The 24941-nt window shown below is 37.2% G+C and overlaps 1 protein-coding gene across 19 annotated transcripts in view; it reads left to right on the top strand.

Moving 5' to 3' along the window:
- The window catches only part of EIF4G3 (eukaryotic translation initiation factor 4 gamma 3), a 314690-nt gene that overhangs the window by 144492 nt on the left and 145257 nt on the right, over positions 1-24941 (top strand). For 7 of the 19 annotated variants that reach the window (XM_045035239.1, XM_045035233.1, XM_045035224.1 and 4 more), the window contains 3 exons: positions 11263-11358; positions 12758-12871; positions 16481-16513. In XM_045035239.1, the coding sequence (XP_044891174.1) occupies positions 11329-11358; positions 12758-12871; positions 16481-16513 (177 nt within the window). In that variant the 5' untranslated portion in view covers positions 11263-11328. The remainder of the gene's footprint in view (positions 1-11262; positions 11359-12757; positions 12872-16480; positions 16514-24941) is intronic. The other 12 variants (XM_045035237.1, XM_045035232.1, XM_045035235.1 and 9 more) reach the window with 3 other exon arrangements.

Genomic DNA, 24941 nt, shown 5'->3' with positions numbered 1-24941 from the left:
TTTGCCGCCTGGGTCCTTGCAGAGGAAGGCCGTCACTCACCAGTCCAGTGTGAAGCCTTAAAGATCTTCACAGGCATTTTCTGTTCATTCATCTTCCTTGGGCCTGTGTGTGTGGTTTCCCTCCAGTTCTACTATATCCATGGCTACTATTAAATGTTGTAAATTCCTGAAGGGTCTTCTCTGCCTGGTATCTCCTGCCCCCGATGCCTACAGGTCTGAAGTTTCCCTGCAGTTCTCAGCTCAGCTAGTGTGACTGCTTTCTGCGGGACTCCAACCTGATATTGACACTATGCCACTGTTCCCATCAGTGCTCTGAGTATGGCGAGATAGAAACCAGTTTCGTAGGCAACCGCTAAGTAAGCCAAGTCAGAACGTTATGAGCAAGTTCCATTCTTTCTCTCTGTCCCAAGGGAGAAACTGGCAGTTGGGTGGCTTCCTCCAGACTGTGCCATGCCAAGGGAGGGGTTTGATAAAGGGCAGGCAAAAACACCACTCCATTTCCTATCCTTTTGAGTGTGGTTGTGTAGAGCCAAGGAACACAGTTCTCACAAGATTGAAGGTGCCTGGAAACAGTGGATGATCAATTATTTTAGGTTCACAGTAAAATGCTTGTGGAGATATGAGAGAGTAAAAAACTGTCCCGCAGTCATCAGGAATGGCAAGTGTTTTTTTGTTGTTGGTTTTTTTGTTTTTGTTTTTAGGAAAAACTTAAGGATAGGGAAATGGAGTATGTGTTTAATATTTTCATAGCAAGAGGAGGACCACTGTCAACTTTAGTCTTTTTTTTTTTAATTTAATTTAATTTTTTAAATTTACATCCCAATTAGCATATAGTGCAGCAATGATTTCAGTAGTAGATTCCTTAGTGCCCCTTACCCATTTAGCCCGTCCCCACTCCCACAACCCCTCCAGTAACCCTCTTTTTATTCTCCATATTTAAGAGTCTCTTATGTTTTCTCCCCCTCCCTGTTTTTATATTATTTTTGCTTCCCTTCCCTTGTGTTCATATGTTCTGTCCTGTTATCTGTTATCATCTGTCAAAGTCCTCATATGAGTGATGTCATATGATATTTGACTTTCTCTGACTAATTTCACTTAGCATAAGACCCTCTAGTACCATCCACGTAGTTGCAAATGGCAAAATTTCATTCTTTTTGATTGCCAAGTAATAACTTTAGCCTTAATCTAGGTCAGTGTTTTCAAATGTTTTGGTTCAGGGCCTCTTTATACTCTTAAATAACTCTTTGGGATTTGCAGTATTTTTTTCATGTTTCATCTATTAATATTTGCAATGTTAGGAGTTAAAACTGAGGAGTTTAAAAGTATTTACTTTAACATAAAAATAAAGTTCACTTATTGTGGAGATCAATAATATGTTTTTATGTGCAAATATTTTCTAAGACAAAAATATTGATGAGAAAAGTTGTATTATTTACAGTTTTGCAAATCTTTGTAATACCTGGCTTAATAGAAGTGAGGTGGAATCTCCACCCGAAAAACAAATAACCCAGTGAAGAAATGGGCAGAAAACATGAATAGACACTTCTCTAAGGAAGACATCCGGATGCCCAACAGGCACATGAAAAGATGCTTAATGTCGCTCCTCATCAGGGAAATACAAATCAAAACCACACTCAGATATCACCTCACACCAGTCAGAGTGGCCAAAATGAACAAATCAGGAGACTATAGGTGCTGGAGAGGATGTGGAGAAACTAGAACCCTCTTGCACTGTTGGTGGGAATGCAAATTGGTGCAGCCACTCTGGAAAACAGTGTGGAGGTTCCTCAAAAAATTAAAAATAGACCTACCCTATGACCCAGCAATAGCACTGCTAGGAATTTACCCAAGGGATACAGGAGTACCGATGCATAGGGGCACTTGTACCCTAATGTTTATAGCAGCACTCTCAACAGTAGCCAAATTATGGAAAGAGCCTAAATGTCCATCAACTGATGAATGGATAAAAAAAATTGTGGTTTATATACACAATGGAGTACTACGTGGCAATGAGAAAGAATGAAATATGGCCCTTTGTAGCAACATGGATGGAAATGGAGAGTGTTACGCTAAGTGAAATAAGCCATACAGAGAAAGACAGATACCATATGGTTTCACTCTTATGTGGATCCTGAGAAACTTAACAGAAACTCATGGATGGGGGAGGGGAAGGGAAAAAGAAAAAAAAGAGGTTAGAGTGGAAGAGAGCCAAAGCATAAGAGACTCTTAAAAACTGAGAACAAACTGAGGGTTGATGGGGGGTGGGAGGGAGGGGAGGGTGGGTGATGGGGATCGAGGAGGGCACCTTTTGGGATGAGCACTGGGTGTTGTATGGAAACCAGTTTGACAATAAACTTCATATATTGAAAATAAAATAAAATAAAATATTGTTTTCAAGGAAGAAAAAGAAGTGAGGTGGAATCTCATATGTGGTTCTGCGCTCTACTTGTTGCAATATATTAGTTAGCTGAAGTATAAAGAAAATACAGTCTTACACAGGTGTGTAGTTGGGAAAGGGAGACATTTTATACAAGTTTTTTCAGAAATGTGTGATAATCCTTTGATGCTGTGTTAAACTCAGTAAATGGTAATTTCTTACACATTAGTTACATTGTTGAATCTGAATCCATATTATTGAACTTTTGGTACTCTGGTATGTTAAAACCTGCTGGTCTGTCTTGAACTTGAATTAATTATTTAGTATTATATGATTTTGTAACATCACATATTGGTCATTTGAAAAATATTGCTTCACTGAGTTATACACATAATTTGTATTAGACAGTCTAAAAAATCACATTCTCCTCATAAAGTCTTACACGTTGGGAGGCGCCAAGCTCATGGTGACAGATACATATTTTCAGTAGTCTAATTTTTATTTCTTGACTTTAACTTTATTATTGGTAACAAATCCTTTTCATTTTCCTTGATGTGACAGACTCGTTTTGTTCATTTTTAATAAACTGTCTGCCACGTACCAAAGTCTTCACAAGCATACTTGTCTGTTATTTATTCTTTCAAGTAAGATGGTGTTGCGTGTAGTTCAGCTTGTAACGCAAGCAGTGGAGTTAAGTGCCGTTTCTTAATAGAACCATCTTACTTTGGTATGCTCTGGAAGTGCTTTATTTCTCATCTTGTTTAGTCACACCAAGTATTATAATGACATGTGCTGAAGCTTTTTTATCATATGGTTCCAGTTTTCTAACATCTATACATGACCAGATTATAGAGATGGAGAATAGATTTGTGGTTACTGTGAGTCAGGTGCATGAGAGATGAAGGAAGAAGGAAGAAGGCAAGAATGTGCCTGTGGCTACTATGGGGCAGTCTGAGGGATCTTTGTAAAGAACTTTCCTGTATTGTGTCTGTAGTGGTGGTGACACAAATCTATACGTGTGGCAAAATTACCAAGAACTAAATACATACAAAAAATGTGTATGTACAAAAAAGTGGTGAATTATGAAGAAGGTTGACGGGTTATTCCAATGCCATTTTTATAGATTTGTTGTACTGTAGGTATTTGTTGCTATTACAGAAAACTAGGTAAAGAGCATGTGTAGGGAAACTTTCTGTATTTTTCAAACTCCATGTGAATTTATAAATCTGAAAATAAAAATTCATAACTTTTTCGTTCTCGTAAATGACATTAAGTACTGACTTTATTTCTTTAAATGAGTGCATAGTGAATGTGGGAGTGAAGAGAGCAAGATTGCAATTTTCCTTGATGTTTACTAACACACCAGTAGTTTTACCCACCTTGCTTTTCTGTGTCATTAGCACAGGCTAATAATACCTTAGCATTAATATGAGGAAAGGTTTTTACCTCACGGACCCTCTAATTAAGGTCTCAGGGATGCCCAGGGATCAGCAGTCCACCCTGAGAATCTGTGGCAAAGAACTTCAGCCTTTATTTAGCTGAGGAAAACCAGTAATATGCTTAAGACTGTGTATGGGTCTCTTCTTCTTTTTCCAGTGTTTTATATTGTGTTCTTGTTTGTTGGATGTTATTTCACTTCTGTGAAAACAGAGTTATGGACGTTTGTAAAGATACAACGTTAGACATGAGAAGAGTAAGATTTTGGAATTAACAGCTTTCTACACCTGTGTTGTGCAGTATGGTATCAACTAGTCATATCTGGCTATTTAAGTTTAAATTCTAAGTGACTAAATGTGTATAAATAACACTTAAATGGAAGTAGTGGTTATAGAGTTCCAGTTTTGCAAGATGAAAAAGTCCTATGGATCTTCTGTACAATGTGCATATAATTAGCATTGCTGTACGTTTATTTTATTCATTAAAATGTTTTTAGTGTTCATTTATTTTTGAGAGAGAGAGAGGGACACACAGAATCCGAGGCAGGCTCCGGGTTCTGAGCTGTCAGCACAGAGCTCGGTGCGCGACTTGAACTCATGAGATGGGAGATTGTGGCCTGAGCCGAAGTTGGGCGCTTAACCAACTGAGCCACTCAGGCGCCCCAACAATTGTCTGTTTTAAGTAAATTATTGGTGTAGCTGTAGGTAGTCTTTTTATTCAGATTTTAAAAAGTATTCCCAGCTCTGAATGATACAAAAAGATTTGTCTCTAGCACTTTTATAGTTTAATATTTTACATTCCAACATTTTATTTTTTACTTCTATTTTTAAAAAAATTATTTAATTTTGAGAGAGGAGAGAGAGAGTGAACGAGCACGAGCACAAGCGGGGGAGGGGCAGAGAGAGAGAGAGAAAAGGAGACACAGAATCCGAAACAGTTTCCAGGTTCTGAGCTGTCAGGACAGAGCCCTACATGGGGCCTGAACCCACAAACTGCGAGATCATGACCTGAGCTGAAATCGGAGACCCAACTGACCGAGCCACCCAGGAGCCCCTACGTTCCAACATTTTAAATTAATATGGAATTTTTTTGGTGCTATGAGCTGACGGTATACATCTTTTCCCCACACAATTTATTAAGTAATTCTGGGCATTTTCCTACTGATTTGAAATGCTACCAGTACCTTCTATCCATATGTGTGCTACTTTCAACATTCTTGGTACCATTCATTCCATATCATTAAACGCTGCTCTGTATCTTTTTTTTTTTATTTTTTTTTAACGTTTATTTATTTTTGAGACAGAGAGACAGAGCATGAATGGGGGAGGGTCAGAGAGAGAGGGAGACACAGAATCTGAAACAGGCTCCAGGTTCTGAGCTCTCAGCACAGAGCCCGACGCGGGGCTCGAACTCACGGACCGCGAGATCATGACCTGAGCTGAAGTCGGCCGCTTAACCGACTGAGCCACCCAGGGGCCCCGCTCTATATCTTTTTTAATGAGTGTAAAAGATTATAGCCTATGGCTGAATAAATTGTTTTATATCTCTATCTTTTATTGGTTAAATTGGGAAGTTCTTGAAGGTTAAAAAGCCCGCAACAATATATCCTCACCCTCATTTATGTACATAGCCCATAGCTATATATAGTGATTCCTTTGTGCTAGATTTCAATAAATATTGTTGCCTTAGTTTTAATTGTGATTTATGAGATGACATTTTGTGTTCCAAAAATATATAGAACTTCCAAAATACAGAATTCCTACTGTATTTTCTGCTTTGCTTTGTTTTTTTCTGTGATGTGAAGAGGAATGTGAAGGATAGAGGTTATTTTCATTATGTAATTATTATAAAAGTAATCAATTCTTTTGATTCTTGAAAAACGAAAAACAGGTAATACAGAATTATATAAAATAAAACCACAGGTTTTATCCTATACTTTCCTTCCAACTCCCATTCCTCAGAAGCAGCTGATGCTAAACTAAGTTTGCTTAGGAAGACATCTTATCTTTATACATTTATGAACATGTTCTATTTTATATATCAAACATAACTATATAAGTAGGCTGCATTTATATTCTCTCATTACTGACTATAACATACTTATTCCTTAGAAAAACATAGAAATTTAGTATGTTCCCCCCCCCCCCACTTTTTTTTGCCCTTATGAATATATCTTTTCCTTGAAATGGAACTGTGTGTCAAACGGATAAGCTTATTTAAAATGTAGTAAGAGGATGCCTGGGTGGCTCAATCAGTTAAGCCTCTGACTTTTGATTTCAGCTTGGGTCATGATCTCATGGTTCCTGGGATTGAGCCCCGCATTGGGCTCTGCACTGTTTGGGATTATCTTTTTCCTTCTTTCTAAAAGTATATATAGGCACACTTAGGTTTGTTGCAGCATTACTGTTTTTAATGTTTGTTTATTTTTGAGAGAGAGCGACCGTGTGAGTGGGTTAGGGGCAGAGAGAGACACAGAATCCAAAGCAGGCTCCAGGTTTGGAGCTGTCAGCACAGAGCCTGCCGCAGGGCTCAAACTCAAGAACTGTGGGGTCGTGACCTGAGCCGAAGTCAGACGCTTTGCCACCCAGGTGCCCCTCAGCATTATTTACAATAGCCAAATTCTGTAAATACCCCAAGCGTCCATTGATGGATGAATGGATAAAGAAGATGTGGTGTATATGTATAGTGGAGTATTATTTAGCCATAAAAAGAATGAAATCTTGTCATTTGCAACAACACTAGTGGAGTTAGAGAGCAGAATGAATAGTGAAATAAGTCAGAGAAAGACAAGAATTCATGTGGAATTTAAGAAACAAAGCGAAAAAGAAAGAAAAAAGACAAAGCAAAAATCCCCAACTCTTTACTGTAGAGAACAGAGGTTACCAGAGGTGGGGGGGATGGGTGAGAGAGGGGGGAAAAAGATGAAGAGTAGATCATGATGAGCACTGAGTAATATATAGGATTCTTGAATCACTATATTGTACACCTAAAACTAATATAACACTATGTGTTAGCTATACTGGAATAAAATTAAAATAATTTCAGGGGCATTTGGGTGGCTCGGTTGGTTGAGCATCTGACTCTTGATTTCAGCTCAGGTCATTATCCCAGAGTCTTGAAATCGAGCTGTGCGTTGGGTTCCATCCTGAACGTGGAGCCTGGTTAAGGTATTCTCTCTCTCTGTCGCTGTCTCTGTCTCTGTCTCTGTCGCTATTGCTGTCTCTGTCTCCCTCCCTCTCTCTCTCTCTCTCCCCATCTCTCTCTCTCCTTCTGCCCTTTATCCCACTTGCGTTCTATCTCTAAAATTAAAGAAAATTTTAAATAAAATTTGGTATTATCTAATAGCCCTTTGGAAGGTTGTGGCAACTTTTTCAATCAGATTTACATGTGCACGCACACACATGCACAGTATTGAATTTATTAGGCTTTATGTCAGAATTTGTTTCAGGTGAAGGAGGAGTCTTAGGAGGAATAACCTTTCATCTCAGACTTATATGTGAAGTGCTCAGAATAGTGCCTAAAACATAGTAAGAGCTATAAATGTTTTGTTTTAATTCTTTTTCTTGGCTTAAGTTCATTGCCATATGTGGCAAAAATTAAAAATCCTTGTTAGTTTTTTACATACTTATATATTAAAAATGATCACATCTGATCCTATGATGCTGTGTTAGTGTGTCCTGTCTTGTAATGGAATTTACTCTCAGATTTTTGTCTTTAATTATCCACATCACTGTTTCTTAAATAGTTATTATGGACTTAAAGGTTATGTTTGAAGCACAAAGACTGTTTTGATTGGCTTGTCTTTACTGGCATTCTGTTAACAGTCAGTTAACATCTTTTGCTAATTGTTTCTGTTGTGTTCTTATTTCCCTAAGTTAATATAAAGGGATCAGTGTTCTTTGAAACATAAAGGTAATGAAGGAGTCCCTGGGTGGCTCAGTCGGATGACCAGCTGACTTCAGCTCAGGTCATGATCTCCTGGCTCTTGAGTTCGGGCCCTGCATCAGGCTCTGTGGCTGACAGCACAGAGCCTGGAGCCTGCTTCCCATTCTGTGCCTCCCTCTCTCTGCCCCTTCCCCACTCACTCTATCTCTCTCTCAAAAAATAAGTAAGTAAATAAATAAAAACGTTAAAGAATAAAAAAAGAAGAAACATAAAAGTAATGAAAATGAGAATGCAGTAAACTTGGACAGTGAACTGATAGCAGCTTCAATATAAATTATTCATGTATATATCCTTGGAGAAGTAAGTCTTTGTGATACCTTTGAAGGTATTACAAGAGAAAGGAGATGAAAAACCAGTGACAACCACTGAAATGATATTCAACTGATGCGTCCTGAGTTCTCTCTTCATTTGATACCATGAAACTTGTTTATAGAATGTTCCTATTCAAATATTTGTGTTATTTTTCAAGAAAGTATAGTAGTAAATTAAACAGGTTATTCCAGAATGACTTGATCAGTAAACTTGTTGAATTGTGTCATTAGAAATGCAGAAAAGAGATAAAAAAAACACAGCAGCAGCCTTCACAGCTGCGCCCTTCACAGCAGCACCAGGTATGAGTTAGTTATATCATTCCTAGGAAATTTGTAAAACCAGGCATAAAGAGTGAAATAACCCTCTGAGAGAAAGCCAAGTGAGCAATTGCCAAACTTCCTTTATCAGTGCCTCTAGTAAAATCACATACTGCTAACGGCACAATGGCGGACATAGTGAAAGAGGAATCGCTTGTGTGTGTGGCTGTCATCAGATGTTATGTGTGCCTTGCATTTACATGAAAATTTGTAGAATATGAATCTGCTCTTGGCATACATACAATTTGAGTAGAAGAAGAACTTGATTATGTGTTTGTCTGTTTAAAAGAGCAATTTCAAGCTAAAGGAAAAGAAATTCTTTTATTAATAATGATTTTAAGAGCAATGATACAATCCCAGGATTGACAGGGAACCAGCAATTTGTGTTGCCAGGAGTGGTGCTATTAACGAATGAAAGAATTTGTGCCTGAATGGTAATTCACATGCTGCTTTTTCAGTTAATTGTAGGTGTGTTGTCTTAGATGGCTCCAGTGTTGGAGATATTTGTGAAAATTTTGAATAAGGTCAAAAATGGCCAGGATGCAAATTTTCAGCATCCTCTGTGGAAAGGAAAATGGGCTGTTCTTCCTTTCTGTAGTACTCTAGCTGTGAGAGGACGAAATTCTCACCCAACTTTTTGAAGTATAGAAGGAGAGAACATTTCTTTATGTTTTTGTAAGTCATACATCTCAATGTTGTATTTAGAATCTTGATAGTGTGAAGCTTATGTTTCAACCAACACCAACTAACTGTTGAGAATAAAGTGTCAAGATTTCCTAAAACCAATCAGCCTTACCACTGAGAATATGAATTTCTTAACACTTGGTCACTTTCTTTAATTTGATAAAGAATGAAATTGATGTTGTATTTTACAACTGTATCCAAATGTTGTAATTGAACCTGATGAAATAGTTTTCAAATTTGAGTGCAGCCAGAGTTAGTAAGAAATCCATTCACCACTCTTAAATTGAAACTGTAAACTTGAATTAGAAAGTTAACTTCAAATTTAACTTTACGTTAAATTTTACGTAAGTTAACTTTACGTTAACTTTACATTAACTTTACGTTAAATTTACTCCAGCCTTCCAGAGTTTGAGTATGAAACGTACATATATAAACTTAGTGTTTGAAACGGTGCTAAAAATTATCTTTGATGAGAAACCATGGATAACTCTTGGGTCATATCTGATGCAATTATCACCTATTTGATAGATGTGAGATACTCGCAGTCATAATTTTCAATTTGTGGCCAGATTGAGTAGAATAGAACTATAGTGAAAAGGGAAATTAACCTGATCTGGAACCTTAATGTCAGTTATAGAGATGGGTGTAATTAGGTTACCATATTGGAAGATTGCAAACTATCCTCTTCGTCCAGTAAAAAATTGTGTTTTTTTTCCCACTGATGTTGTTGCGTTTTCATTATTTGAAAGTTATGATGAACTTTTCAAAGATTTTATTTTTTTATATGATCTCTACTCCCCAATGTGGGGCTTGATCTCATGACTCTGAGATCAAGAGACACATGCTCCACTGATATAGCCAGCCAGGGAGGGGCCCTTCAGCCAGTTGCTTTAAATTGTTAATCCCAGCTAAACTTTCACTAAAAGGTCAGCAGATGCCAAAAATTGTAGAATTCTCTTTTAAAGCAAAGTTAGAATACTTTCTAGAGGTATCATTTACTTATTTACCTTGGATAACACACTCGAAATTCCTTTCTTTCTTTCTTTTTTTTTTTTTTTTTTTTTAGAGTTTATTTCTTTTATTTTGAGAGAGAGTACATATGAAGAGGGGAGGGGCAGAGAGAGAGAGAGAGAGAGAGAGAGAGAGAGAGAGAGAGAGAGAATCCCAGACAGGCTCCATGCTGTCAGCAAAGAGTATGATATGGGGCTCGATCCTATGACCCTGGGATCATTACCTGAATTGAAATCAAGAGTTGGATGCTTAACCAACTAAGCCACCCAGGCGCCCCAACACTAGAATTTTCTGATCCTTGATTTCACGTGTAAAATTGGCACCATGGTGATAACACGTGAATGACCATATAGTAAAAGTGACGTTACCTCATTTAATCTTAGCAACTTCCTTACGAGGTAGGTGTGTTATTTCTTTTTACATTCATGGGAGAGGTAAGTTACTTGCCCAAGTAAGTGGCAGTTGTTAGTATTTGAATTCAGGTCCTGTGTCCATTGCTTTTGCTAGTATTTCATTTTAAACATGTTACACGTATTGTTTTTTTCTGAAGTCAGTAGCATGTAGAATATTAGTCTGTAGCATTTAACATGGGTTTATAATAAAACGTTTATATTCCTTTTTCAGAAGACTTGTGGTAAGTTAGTAAATATAACCACTTAAGTCACGCTTTTTTCCAACTTTCTGTAGATTTTTATGTAAAAATAATAAAAAGGTCCTATAAAAGGATTAAGGTGTAAGCAGTGGAAGAGAACAGCAATAACCTAATAACATAACAGTTAACCTCGTGAACTGCTAATTTGTTCTGGGATGTCTTCCTCAATGGTTTTCTTTGCTTGTGGGGTATTTTGGAAAGCTCATCACAGCAGTAACAATTTCTTTCAGCCATGTTTGATTTTGTTTGTGGCATGATCTGTCCATTTCAGAAATAGATGAATTGATAGTGAGCACTCTTTGTATTTCAGTAATCAAATAATTGTACCTAGTCATTGGTTTGCAGATGTCTCCTTACCAGGTTTTAGGTAACCTGTTGCAGATGCTGCTGTGATCGTGAATTGCTCCATATTGTGGTACAGATAGAAACCACACTAATGAATACATCTGTCAATTTCTTTTTAATAATTTGAGTTACCATGCCATATATATTCAAAATATGATATTGTTACTGCCATTTTTTGACAGACCCCATATCCCTCTGGACAGAATGCAGGTCCAACCACGTTGGTATACCCTCAAGCCCCTCAGACAATGAATTCACAACCTCAAACCCGTTCTCCGGTAAGTAAGCAGAAGCTTGTTCTAGATAATATTTTCCATCTAAGTTTGTGTTTTTAATAGCTTGGGTTCCTTTGGCTAATTTTTTTTTCTCATTTTTAGATATTTGTTCCAAAGCCAATTTATTTTATTATTGTTATTAATCATTATCATCATAATATTACTATTATCGGTTAGCATTGCATTTTCAGACCTTTAATATAAGGAATAATTTAAATTAAGAAAAAGAAGAAATGGAGCTTTATATCTTCTTTTACTTTCCTGTGGCATGATATTAAAAAAAATCTGGTTGCATTCAAGTTCACTTCATTTCAGCTCTTAATTTGTTATACTGTTGAAAATTCAGAAAGAGAGTAAAGCACAGTGATTTTAGAAGTAAATTTCATTAATTAGACGCAAATTCCGGTGGTTTGGGAAGTAATAGTTCTAAATCAGTGTCACTAGGTCAGTTCTAATCATTTGACAGTTTGGACATATGCATGACATACACCAGTGGTGTATTTGTTTTTTCAGATGGTAAATAAATTGTCATACAAATTAAAATGCTATCATCCTCTTTGCTCATCCTTTACATGGATTGCAATAAATATTGCAAAGCCTGAGAATTTATTCAAGGTTCATCCTTCTGTTTCACAAAAGTGTATAGTGGCTTCAGCTGTCCATTCCTTAGAACGTCGTTTCCTGCCCTGCATGATTAGATTTTGCCAGAAGGTGCTTCTGTAACATCTCACATTGTATCTCACATCCCTACTTGTATCTCAGCTCTGTGTTTTCCTCAGAATACAGGTATCTTCTTTTGGTTCCCCACCCCTGCTTTTTTTTGCCTGTAGTACTGGAGTATTTCATTGCATTAGCTTCTATTCATTTGGTTTTATGCATGAACTGAGAAATGTTGAAATGTATGAAAGATTGCTCAACGAACTAGAGATCCTAGACTGCACCAAAATATAATCTCTTTCTTACCCTCTTTCTGTCTTCCTTTTCCCTGTTGTCCTCTTCTCCAATACCTGTTCTTAGATCCTGGTTCTCCCCAGAGGGTGGAAGAACCATTCTAAAGAGGTGGGACTTTGGTCCTAGTTGCCTGTTTGCTTGTCTCTTTTTTTGCTGAAATGATCAACAAGATGTCTGATGCAAGTTGTGTTCTGAGAGTGGTTTGGGGATGTGCATACTTTACTACTTGGAGTGGGCCTGAGATCTCACCAGGTTAATTTTAGATAGGCCCTGCTTATAGTCATTAAACATGGGACATTATGGTAAGCTCTTACTGCAAAGAATTCTATGGCCCTGTTCACCCCCACCCCCACCCCCATTTATAATTATTGAAAGAAAAGAAATTTACATGGTTAGAACTGGCGCAAAACCTGACTGAAGAGCTGCATCTCTAAACCAGTTTTTTTGACAGCCCAGCAGAACAGTGCCAATACATTGCACAGACAACTGGAAGAGGAGGAAGGTTTTGGAACAGACTCCCGTTTACAGGTCCTTGGCTGGAAGAGGCTGGATAAAATACTGCATTGTAAGCAATATAACAAACTGTACTTCTTGCAGGCAGTGGTGCCTCTGGCACTCATTATTTTTGACCACATCCATTTATTGGCTGATGAACAGAAATGCTCTGATGGCTTCTTCTCTGAAAGTCTAACCTAGCATGGCAGTTTCTGCCAGGCATAGTGGGGAAAAGAATAACAAATTGGGTGGGTCTTCTTGATTGGGAATTAGACAGGAGTAATTTGGGGTTTAGATGTTTCTTTATTTTAAACTCAAAGAGGGATATCCCTTTCAGATAAATTTGATTTTAAAAGATAAATTTCAACGCTTCTTTTTCCCTCTTTCCATTTTATAATTGAATATCAAAGAGGAAATTGTCTGTAGTTGTCAGCCATTTTTCTGTGGTCATAAACTCTTCAGATACTATCCTCTATGCAATTTTTGCCATCTGCTCTGCTAGTGACCATTACCACCCCCATTACTAAAAACCACACACATAACATTCCATTACATATCCCAAAACAAGTGCAAGACTAGCAAACCCAAGACTACTCTTGCTTGTTGTTTTGGGTCCAGTTTTCTTTATTTCATTTGTGTTGGTGCTGGGAGGGTGAAGATGGGATATGGAATTTGGCAGGATTGCATTTTCCTTTTACATCCCAAGTTGCCATAGTCTAGTCTCATCCATCCCACAGCTATCCCAACTGGTGAGGAGAGGTAAGCTGTTGCACTAAGGAAGGGACCCTTCCCATGGCTTTGTAGAGCAGCTAAAGCTTACTCCATTCTATTTCTGCATTAATGGGCCATTGGCAATTGCACAGTTTAGGCTATTCTGTTCTTCCCTGGACAGCTGCCTTTGCAATCCAAGTGGCTTCAAGTGGCCCCTGCCCTCTTTCAGGTTATCTTTTTGTCCATATTTCTATTTGATGCCTGGTATCTTAGTTAAATTCATATTGTTGAAACTCTTGTTTAAAAGCAAAAACGTACTGATTAGTTACCTATCTGTCCCATTTTCTGGTTGTACTGGAACTCTTTAAACAATAGTTTATTTTTAAATAGCCTCTAAAATAGTGAAGCTATTAAATGCCTAATTGGAAGAGGGGTAACAGTTTGGTTTTTTCAGTAACCTGTATCCACTGGTTATTTTTCTGTTTTGTAGTGCTAAGTGCCAAAGATACATCAGTGTTACGTTGGCCATGCCCTGTTGCCAACTGTGCACAGAAGAGTGAGTGAGTGAGTGGGTGGGTGGGTGGGTGGCATTAACATTGGATCCAAGTTCACAGAAAGCTGCTTTCTTTAATATCTACAGTCCTCACCATCTTAAAGACCCCTCGTAAAAAGGGAAAAAAAAAAAAAAAGAAATGAATGTGTCTATTTTTAATATGAGCCAGCAGCGACTACAGTTTGTTCTGTTGCTTACAGTTACTCACAGGACTAAGACTATTGTCATTCCAAATGAAAAACTCAATAGCCAATGGTGACTAGTGCAAAATAGACTAGGGTACTTTCCCACTAACTTGTGTTGGTTGTTTTTTTTTTTTTGTTTTTGTTTTTTTTTGTTTTTGTTTTTGTTTTGTTTTTTGTTTTTTTGAAGTATATGTGTAATTTTATAAGGTACTCCTCTTGTTCATAGAAAGTTATCTTTTGACTGGACCTTCCAAATACATGAAGTTGCAACTTTTATTTTAGAGCCTTAGAAATGGGACCTTTCTGTGGAACAGTGATAAGACAGGTACTGCTGTACTCAGGTTAATTTTTTAACATGGCCCTTCTTTCCCATTTTCTTCAAAAGTGTCATGAAGAAACATCTCACTTCCACCCCCTACTTTCATACCACATGGGTGGTATTGCCTATTCTTGAAACTTGATGTCCGTAGTAGAGGTATGATCTGCTTTCTTTTCATAATTGGAAAACTGCAAATAGAAGACCTCAGTTTCTGTGAAGAGAAAATGTTCTGCAAGAAGAGTATAGCTGCCATTGTCATCATTCTGAAAAACGATTTTACAATAATTCACAAATGTAATGGCTGACCTAACAGTCTAATCATGTAGGTCATCAAGAACTCATTAAGTTATGCTGAATAACTTCAAAATGTGTTTAAAACACATTTCATTACTTGAATAATAGGTGGTGTTTTAGTCTCCAGGGTGAATTCTTGGTAGAGCAGTCTTCAGCCATCTCCTACTCTGTGGCATGAGCTCCACTGCACGTAGTTGAAAATTATTTACATGAAGTAATGGCAGTTGGGGAAATAATTCCAAATCTTTTGCATGTAATTTGAATTCTGAGTCTGAGGGATTGTTCCCTAGTTAATCTTTAGTCTGATTCACCTGTAGTGATGAGTTGACAGAAGGATGGCTCTAGTCTAGGAAAGAAAATAATTGAAGACATAGATTTTAGTTCCTTAAATGTATTAAAGTAAAGCCTTGTGTGGTTTGCTTTTCAAAACCGCTTTATAAATACTTTGTTTTCACTACTAAAGAGGGTGGTTAATATTTATTATTTAGATAGTTAATGCATTAGTAGCCAGTCCAGACACTATGTCCTGAAAAGTTTTCTCTGTCCTTTTTAGTAAAATCACATTGGAAGGCAAGTTAGTGCTCTGATGAAGAATTATTTGATCTTAGAGGTTTAGTATGTAAAATTTTATGGGTGGAAGACCTTTTTCTTTCATTCTAAGTTAGGGAAATTAGGTGTTGGAATATATATTATCTGCTTTCAAGCACGGTATTTAGCTAAGGAGTTATATTCTGTTTTGTTTTTATTCTCAGTATCAGATAGCAGTAGGTGCATATGTACAGTGTTGTGCTGTTGTGTATAAACAGTGATTGAGAGATTTGACTTCTTTCACTCTTTTTTCTTCTTGAGCTGATAATAGTACCACTTTGATCAATCATGTTGGAGAGTGATATTCTTTACCAGCTGTTTGCTTTGGTATGCCTGATACTAAACTTTACTAGTTAATTGTATTTAAATATATATATATATAGTTATTTATATATTTAAATACATATTTATATATTATAAATATGTTTATATATTTATAGATATATAAATGAAATTTTTTTTAAGAAATAAAGGAAGATACTGAAATTTCCATTTCATTTATGAGATACCCCATTAAACTTAAGTAAATTTGAAATCAGTCCTTTAACATTCTTTATTTCCTGTTGGACATTTTAATTACCTCCTGGCTATTTCTTGTAATATAAAAGCTTTTCTCATTTCCTCCAGCTATATCAATTGCATAAGCATACTTGACTTTTTCATGTTTGTCTTAATATAACCACTTAGTATTTCAGACTTTCTTTTTATTTTAGGGTTTTTTTTTTTGTTGTTGTTGTTGTTGTTGTTTTTAATTATTCCTATCAGAAGGATACCCTTACGTGCCTAACAGCTTAGCTGTTTCTCTCCCAGCTGATAAATGACAAACTATACCTGGTAGTGGTGTTAACCTGTTGAATCTTAGTACCTGTCTGTCACTGTCCTGCAGCAAAGCTTTGACTGTTTGTGTTTTGTTTTTTTTTCTCGTGGGTTTTTTTCTTTTGGCATATTGTGTGACATTTTGGTTTTTGTTGTGGTGTTTCTGACTCTTTGTGCCTTTCCTTTTGTGTTTGTTTTCCCTCCTTTTCTCAGTTTGCAGCGGGGCCTCGACCTGCCCATCATCAGGTACTGTACCCTTGCCCCTTCACTATCACCCGTAATACTAGGCGGGGGTGCCAGTAGCTGCTGACTCTGAGAATGCTGCCGTTCCAGGGGCCGCTCCGCTGCTCTCTCCAGGAGCTGCAGCCTCGTGGGGTCCTCTTCTCATCCTTCACTAACCTCACAGCACTCTGTGTGTAACAGACCCATTCCCTTCTGTTTATGGGAGTTTTTTCCCTCAAAATAATTGCTCTGAATGTAGAGAACCCTGACATTTTTTTGATAAATTAACCCCCCCCCCCGATTTTGTGGGTATCTGTGCTGTTTACATTTAACTGAGTGGAACAGGCAACATTCTAAGGGTTTTCTGTTAACATTCTGATGTAACTTGTATTGATGTGTATAAAATAGCATTAGTATTTCTAAAACCACTTACTCTCAGTTGCTAACTGAAATCTAATATCCAGTTAACAATAACATATATTCATTTGCTGCATAGAGAATTATCCTTAGCCTGTTGGTTCTTTTAAATGAAGTGATTGTTTAAATTAATATCCAAAAATGTATCCACTAACACTAATTTATTTAGCAGGAATATACTAGAGGAGGTGGTTTGGGGGGAAAAAGACTTTTGCAGGGCTTTTCCCTCCGAGTAGTTTTTGATAGAGTGTTCTGAAACTTTTTCTTCTGCTATAGTAGAAAGGGCATAGACTTTAGAGTTGTACAGATCTGGGTTCTTACTACCACCATATTATCATGTAGCCAGCTGTTTTAACCAGATCTTTTTCTGAGCCTCAGTTCCCTCCTATGTAAAATGGGGATAAATACCCTTTGCATTAGAGATAAGATTCCTAAGGCATCTGACACAAAGTGAACAGTCAGTAAGTGATAGCTGTTTTTAATATTATTATGCAATATAATATGGTTTGATAAAGCAAGAGAAAAGTTACCAGTGTTTACCTGTGTTATCATAGTTAGAATTCTTACTACTGAGTAAATGGACATTGTTTCATTAAAGGAATTCTTTGTCTACCCATGATTTAATACAAGGCTCTGTTTCTCAAAATACAGTCTTTCCAAGTTAGAGGATGTAAAAGCCAAGCAAAATCTGAGATTCCAAAGACACTTTGCAGGAGAACTCAGAGGTGATTGTATGAAGTGGATGGCAGTTCTTTGGATTAGATGAAGAAATAAAACTCGGGTAGTTTTTAGTATCAACAGACAGTATTGTTAAAGTACTTGAAGAGCTTGGCATTTGGTGTCAGCTAGACCTAGGTTTGACTCTTCTTTATTAACTGAGTGGTTTGGGGTAAGTTATTCACTGCTCTCAGCCTTTGTTTTCTCATTTGTGAAAGGGGCACTGTATTAATAATACCCATCTTAGGACTGATAGGAAGAGTAAATGAGGGAGTGCAAGTAAACTGATTAGCAATGTTTAGCACATACCAAGAATATATGGGTTAAGATTACTAATAATTAAAAAAAAAGACAATCTCTTAGGTTAAAAAGATTGATTATTAATTTTAAAAAATGTTTAGTCGAGGACCATAGAGGCCAGGCTTAAATTTTAGTCAGGGATCAATCCAGTAAGACCACTAACAGAAAAATCTGGGATATCTCTGTTCAAGAAGTAGAGTAGAAAGAAACTGTTGTTTAAGTAAAAACATTTTTGAACTCCTTCATATAAGGCTAAATGTTTCTATTATTTCTATTCAATAGTGATGGTCCTCAAAGGGGGATGTTGTATTTAAGCCTTTACAAATAGTCTTTTTTGGGAAAATCTGTCTTCTGAACTTTCTTCTGAGCCTAAAGTCTTATGATATGCTTTGTCGTTCTTCCATTTCAAAAACCAAGGAAAACTTTAAGGAGTCTTGTGACAAGAGGTTGATTTCAGTTCTAAAATCATTTTTCATGTGTAATAGGACTCACTCAAAAAAGTATTGGCAGATTGGTCCTTTATCTAGCTATAGGATGATACTTGTGAAATTATGGCGTGTTTTAGCCATTAAAAAAATTGGAATCACGTATGTGTGTATACTTATTACTTATTCATCAACAAGGAAGATAATGACTTCCTGACACTAGTTCTTAAAGATAGATTCTTGAGATGCAGCATAAATACAGAGCATTGCTTTTGGATACAAAAACTTTAGGCATCTGGGTGTTTTTACTCTGGCATTCCCCTCTTTCTAAATGCCAGTTAGAATTTTTTCATTACACCACAGAGAATTAAGTAAGGAAATAATGTGACTTTGGTTGAGGCAGTAGCAGTAATGAGTGACCTTGGAGAACTAGAGGAGGGAGGGGCTTGGTGTTGAAGTGACGACTGCTGAGCAGGAGCTGGCTGAACCAGTATTAACGGCATAGAGCATGTTAGAAAGAGTTCGCTCTTCTGTGTCCATAGATGTACAGACTGGTTTGGTTTGTTTCACCGTGGAATAGATATTGGCATTTTGGGTGGGATCACCAGTTATGAAAAGCTTCCCTGTAAATTGCAGTTCATTAGGCAACCTTAGGGCTCTAAGTGCCAGTAGGATTCCCCCAGTGAGAATTAAAAAACAAAACAAAAACACCTTCATACATTTCCAAATAACCCCAGTGGAGGTGATACTGTTTCTCATTTGAGAATCACTGGCTGAAGTCGGTATTTAAAATGATCTCCTCAGATCTAACGTCAGTTAGAGGTTCATAGAGGAGATGCTCATAAGACAAGACCGTACGTAGAGACTTGTATAGTGAAATCAGTACAGTGAAAAACATTGAGTGGTTTACAGAGGATACGTTTTTAAAGGGAAAACATCTGTGTCCTATATTAGTTTTGGTTTGTTGTGAATTGAAGGCACAAATGGTTTTTTCAGTTATGGTGGTTTCCTTTGACCAGAAAGCATTAAATTGAGAGTTAGAATTAGTGAATATGTTTCTCACTTTTCCTTTATCGCATTGCCTTGTTCATCAGTGGCTCCCTTTCTGATCACATATCCTTTCATGCTTTGATCTTTTTTCAGAAAATAATTTGATTGATGCTGGATGATGTTCCTTTGATTGCTGTTTCTAAAGTCCAACAGTAAATACATAACTTTTTGTGAATGCTTAGTAACAATTGTTTCTCCGAACATTATGAAGAAAATAAGTACTGTTGTTTCGATAAGCTAGTTGCGGGTAATTGCTTGTGAAAAGAAAACATGATTGTCCAGGCTAGTAATCTAGGACCTATATATATATATATATATATATATATATTTTTTTTTTTTTTTTTTTTTCTTCTTTGTAAAGTGAAGTACCTGAATTGAAATGAAACATGTAAGATTTTGGATAGCAAATCTTTTTAGTTTAATAGAACCAAGAAACTGTTACAGAATGTATTTCTTGGGACTACTTTTATTTAGAATATGTTTATGTGTGGCCAGCCAGTGTTCTTATTTAGTCCTTCTAGTCAGGGATACCATGCTCTAGTTAGAATTATGTCAGCCATGTCTTCTTCCAGTATCATTAGTTTTTGGCTTTTGCAGAAATTCTTCAGGTTCATTAGGATGTTCTTTTCTTTTTGGCATTTTGCAGTCCGAAGACAGCTTTAGATTAGAATAACAGTTTTCTTCAAGGGTGAAAGAAGTACTAAGTAATTTTATATGCGAACACCCTTGGCTTGAGAAATATGTCAACTATTTTTACTCTGGTGTTTGAAAATCCCAAGGTAATTAGAAACTGAAAGAACAGAACAGAACGTACACTCATAAGTGAAACAAGTCACTTGGTATAATGTAGATTCTGACTTGTGTTATTTTCATGTTTGGTAGCTGAAATTTGTGTAGTTGTGGTTTGAAGTTGTCCTTATTTTACTTTTGGGTTTCACAACAGAGATCAAGTGTTGGTTTTATACTATGGCTGAGTAGTCTTTGCATTTTGAGAAAGACCAGGGAATTGGTATTTAAGAGTGTTCATAAAACAAAAAATATTCTGCGGTGTGTCGATACGTGATTTTAGTTCACATAGTATTCACAAGTGTTGGAGAATATGCCATATTCAGAGCAATTGGAGTTAGTATAAACAAATAAAAGCTTCATAAAACACAATAGTATTGGGCCTCAAGGAAATATGTTACCTGGTGGCCAGCATTGAAACTGTGTGTGTGTTTTCCTGTTGTAGTTCTGTTCTTGTTGCTAAAAGATTAAAAGAAAACAGCTGGCTTATGTTGTTGTTGTGTTGTGTTTTTTTCCATTATGACCCTTAAAGGTTTTTGTACTCAAAGTCGTGCTATTATATTTGAAGTCTTAGTTTCTGGTAGAGAAATATTTGTATTGCTCTAGGCAGTTTCTTAAATTTGGAAAGTAAAATAAATGAAGGCTTAGGGCTTGCCTCTGGGGCCAGACCTGGCATATCAGAGTTTAATGGATATTACTTAGAAATCAGATCAAGCATTTATGCAGTCTTATGACCAGTGCTTAGATTTTTCAGAGTTTAAGTCAGTCATGGGCAATTTTATCTGGTGCCTTATTCACAAAAGCATTGTAAGGTTACAGCAGAGATAGTAAAGAAAATATAGGTTAGAAGTTGGCATAATGGGGAATCTTAGCTTTACTGCAAACTAACTTTGAGCATCAGATTTCTTATCTGAGAAGTGATAAAACGTGCTCATAAATGATAAAGTATTGAAGTATTACAACAATAGCACCTATTTCCTAAGGGTGTTGGGAGCATCCTAGTGCCTGCCTGTCACGATCCCTTGTGCATAATAGATCCTTGGTAGATGCCAGTTTTCTTTAGCAATAAGACAGCCTGCCTTTCTTCCTTTTCTCAGCCTATTTTTACCTATGAGTAGAGTGTTCTACAAGGATGTTCCTTTCCCAGACTCTACATTATGATCAGACAGAACACCTTCTGTTCCTGACAGAATCCTTAGGGTTTTGTTTTTTGTTTTTTTGTCGGCCATCTGACGTAATCCTCTAGGGCAGTACTTTCTAATAGAACTTTCTGTGATGGTGAAAACGTTCTGTGTCTGTACTGTTCACTATAGTAGCTACTAGTCACATGTGGCTGTTGAGCACTTGAACTGTGCAATGCAGTTGAAGAACTGAATTTTTAATTTAATGTTAATTTAACTAATCAAATATGGCTAGTGGCTATTGTATTGGAAAACTCAGCTCTAGGGTTTACATCTTCTAATTCTTTTTTTTTTTTTTTAATTTTTTTTCAATGTTTTTTATTTATTTTTGAGACAGAGAGAGACAGAGCATGAACGGGGGAGGGGCAGAGAGAGAGGGAGACACAGAATCGGAAACAGGCTCCAGGCTCCGAGCCATCAGCCCAGAGCCCGACGCGGGGCTCGAACTCCCGGACCGCGAGATCGTGACCTGGCTGAAGTCGGACGCTTAACCGACTGCGCCACCCAGGCGCCCCAACATCTTCTAATTCTTAATGAAATGTTGAAGTATGTGATATTGGCCACATGCAGGGAAGATACACAAAGAATTTAGAATGTAATAGCCTTCGTTATAAATTATTGTAAGTCAGTAGAATCTCTGGTTGATACTTGAGTGATATCCCATGATGTGGACTCTTTACTGCTTGTCCCTTTGTAACTTGCCAGAAAATCATAGCACTGTTATTTTCTCCAGAGTACTTCAGAATTTTTGAAGATATTAATCTAAAAAATTCATAATTGCAAATCTTACTGTTCTTCCAGGAGGCTGAACAATAAATTGCAGAAAGCTAGGTGTTTCAGAAGCATATTTTCGATACGGTTTTTATTGCTTTGCAAGTTAGTATTCAGTAGTTTTTTTCCCGCGTGGGAATATTGATTGATTGAATATGATTTTTCTAGTTGCTAAAAATGAATAGGTAATTTTCAGAGAACTTCTTTTTTAAAACTTTTTTATTATATATGGAAATCTGTGACTTTTTTTCTTTCTCTTTTTTTAAGTTTATATATTTGTTTTGAGAGAAAGAACAGGGAGAGAGACAGAGACAGAATCCCAAGCAGGTTCCACCCTGTCAACGTGGAGCCCGACTTGGAGCTCAAACTCCCGAACCATGAGATCATGACCTGAGCCAAAACCAAGAGCCAGACAGTTAACTGACTGAGCCACCCAGGCACCACCGGTGAACTTTTTTTTTCTTTTAAGTTTGTTTGTTTGTTTATTTAGAGAGAAAGAGAGAGAGAGAGAGAGAACATGCACACAGAGGGCAGGGGCAGAGAAAGAGGGAGAGAGAGAATCCCAAGCAGACTCCGCTCTGTCAGCACGGAACCCGTGAACCGTGAGATCAAGACCTGAGACAAGAGTCGGATGCTTAACTAACTGAGCCACCCAGGCGCCCCATGAGAACTTTGAGGTATTATGTAGATTTTAGAGATCCCCTTGTCTTTTGATGATTTTAGAAAGGGGAATTCATGAGAAGTGATATAATTACCAGCATCTTCAAAAAACAATTATTACTAATGTGTCCAGGAAACTTTTGGTAATGATATCATTATCACATCTGTAGAAGGATTTTCTAAGAGGTAACATTTTTCCTCTGGCTTCTGGAATGTTTCAGTGGAAGTCTGCTATCACAAGTACTCTAAATTTAGCCTGTCTTTTAAATGTGCCTTAGCCCTTTGGAGCTTCCCAAAGTACTACCTCAAATGAGGGCTGATGCTTTTCTTTGCCATCCTCCTGGTGTATTAGTAGACAGTTGGAAGATAAAAGACTTTTAACCCAGATTGAAATCCAGTTTGGAGATGATACTTGTACACAATTCCTCCCTTCTTAACCTAGTTTTTTTCAGCATTTTCATCAGTGACTTGGTTAAATGATATGCCTGTCAAATTTGCTGATGCTTATGTGGTTTTGACACTGCGTGATATATTCAGACTCTAAAAGTATCTCTACAGTCTGAAATGATGGGTTGAAATTTGCCAGTTAATTTTTTTTTTAATTTAAAAAAAAAATTTATGTTTATTTATTTTTGAGAGAGAGAGAGAGACAAAGTGCAAGTGGGGTAGGAGCAGAGAGGGAGGGAGACACAGAATCCAAAGCAGGCTCCAGACTCTGAGCCGGGAGCACAGAGCCTGATGTGGGGCTCGTACTCACCAACTGTGAGATCATGACCTGAGCCGAAGTTGGATGCTCAACCAATTGAGCCACCCAGGCATCCCTAAATTTGCCAGATAAATTTTCAAAAGAACAATATGCAAGATTCCCTTGTATGTTCCTGTACAAGAACACCTCTTTATAAGTACATACAAAAGTGAAGAGCATGACTTATTTTTAGGATATATGTAAAGAAGACTGAAGGGTTTTTAAAAGATTGTATGTAACTCAGTACCAATCAGTAGTAAAATGTGGTTGACAGAAGCTCTTCTGTTGTTCTTGGTTTTATTAGTAGAAATGTAGTCAGCCAGAATCAGAGACAGATGTTTCTCTTTCATTTAGCAACAGATATATTTATTGAGTGAAGCCAGGTATGTTCTGGGAAGACGCCACCTGGATAGTTGTGTTTGGTTCTCTATTTAGTCAGACTTGGAGCAGTGGAAACCTATTGAGAGAAACCTGAAGAGGGAATTCAGAATCTTGGTTCAAGGGATAGAACGTGGAGGGTAATGATTGGCTTTGAACAAAAAGTAGACGGTGTGAAAGTTGGCAGTGATGGCTGTCTTCCGATAACTTCCATGGTAGAAGGATTTGACGTTGATGTGATTTTAGGAATAGTTATTGGCCCAGAGGGTAGATGACACAGAGAGAGAAATTTAGAGCCAGTAGAAGGGAAGACCTCTGCTGTGTCAGAACTCCATTTAACAATGAAACGGAACTGTGTCTTGGGTTGCTCAAGTTTCATAACCTCAAGGCCATTTCATATAAGAGATTTAAACTGTAGGTATGTGGTTAGATTAAATGGCCTGTACTGTCCTCACATCCGGGTGAGTTTGATTCTTTTAATGATTCTTCATCACTCATTAGACAGGCAAAGGGATTCTGAAGCATTGCAAGCAGTTTGGGAAGGCCCATTCACGTTTACACCTTCTTTTTCATAACCTGTGGTTTTCTGCCGTGCCCACCCACAGATTTTAAATTTCCTGTCCCACTATTAAATCATAATCTAAATTCACAGTTGAATGGCTAGGAGAGAGTGCAAAAAAGAGAATTCATCTCTTTTTATGTCTTTGTTTTTCCAGCCATTACACCTTTTCTACTTCTATTGATACTAGAATCTTGTGTGTGTCTGCACACACATGCTGCGGGAGTGGGGAGCGAGGGAAGGAGGGTCGGAAGGAACTTCTTAAAGGGGAAAAATAAGCTCCAGATCGCCTGTCCCTGTAAAAATCTTAGTGCAGTGAGATTGAGTAAAAGTAGGTCTGTTAAATGTTGTACCAAGCATGTAAAAGCATATGAACAGGTATCAGTTACTTTAAGGGCGATAGAGAATTAGAATCTTATAGGTAGAAGAAATTTGTTTTCCTGAAGAATAAGCATGAGTTTTG

The sequence above is a fragment of the Felis catus genome, chromosome C1, assembly GCF_018350175.1.
Source record: "Felis catus isolate Fca126 chromosome C1, F.catus_Fca126_mat1.0, whole genome shotgun sequence".
NCBI classification, from domain to species: domain Eukaryota; kingdom Metazoa; phylum Chordata; class Mammalia; order Carnivora; family Felidae; genus Felis; species Felis catus.
Note: the sequence above shows the minus strand (reverse complement) of the source record. Positions and strands in the feature narration are given on the sequence as shown.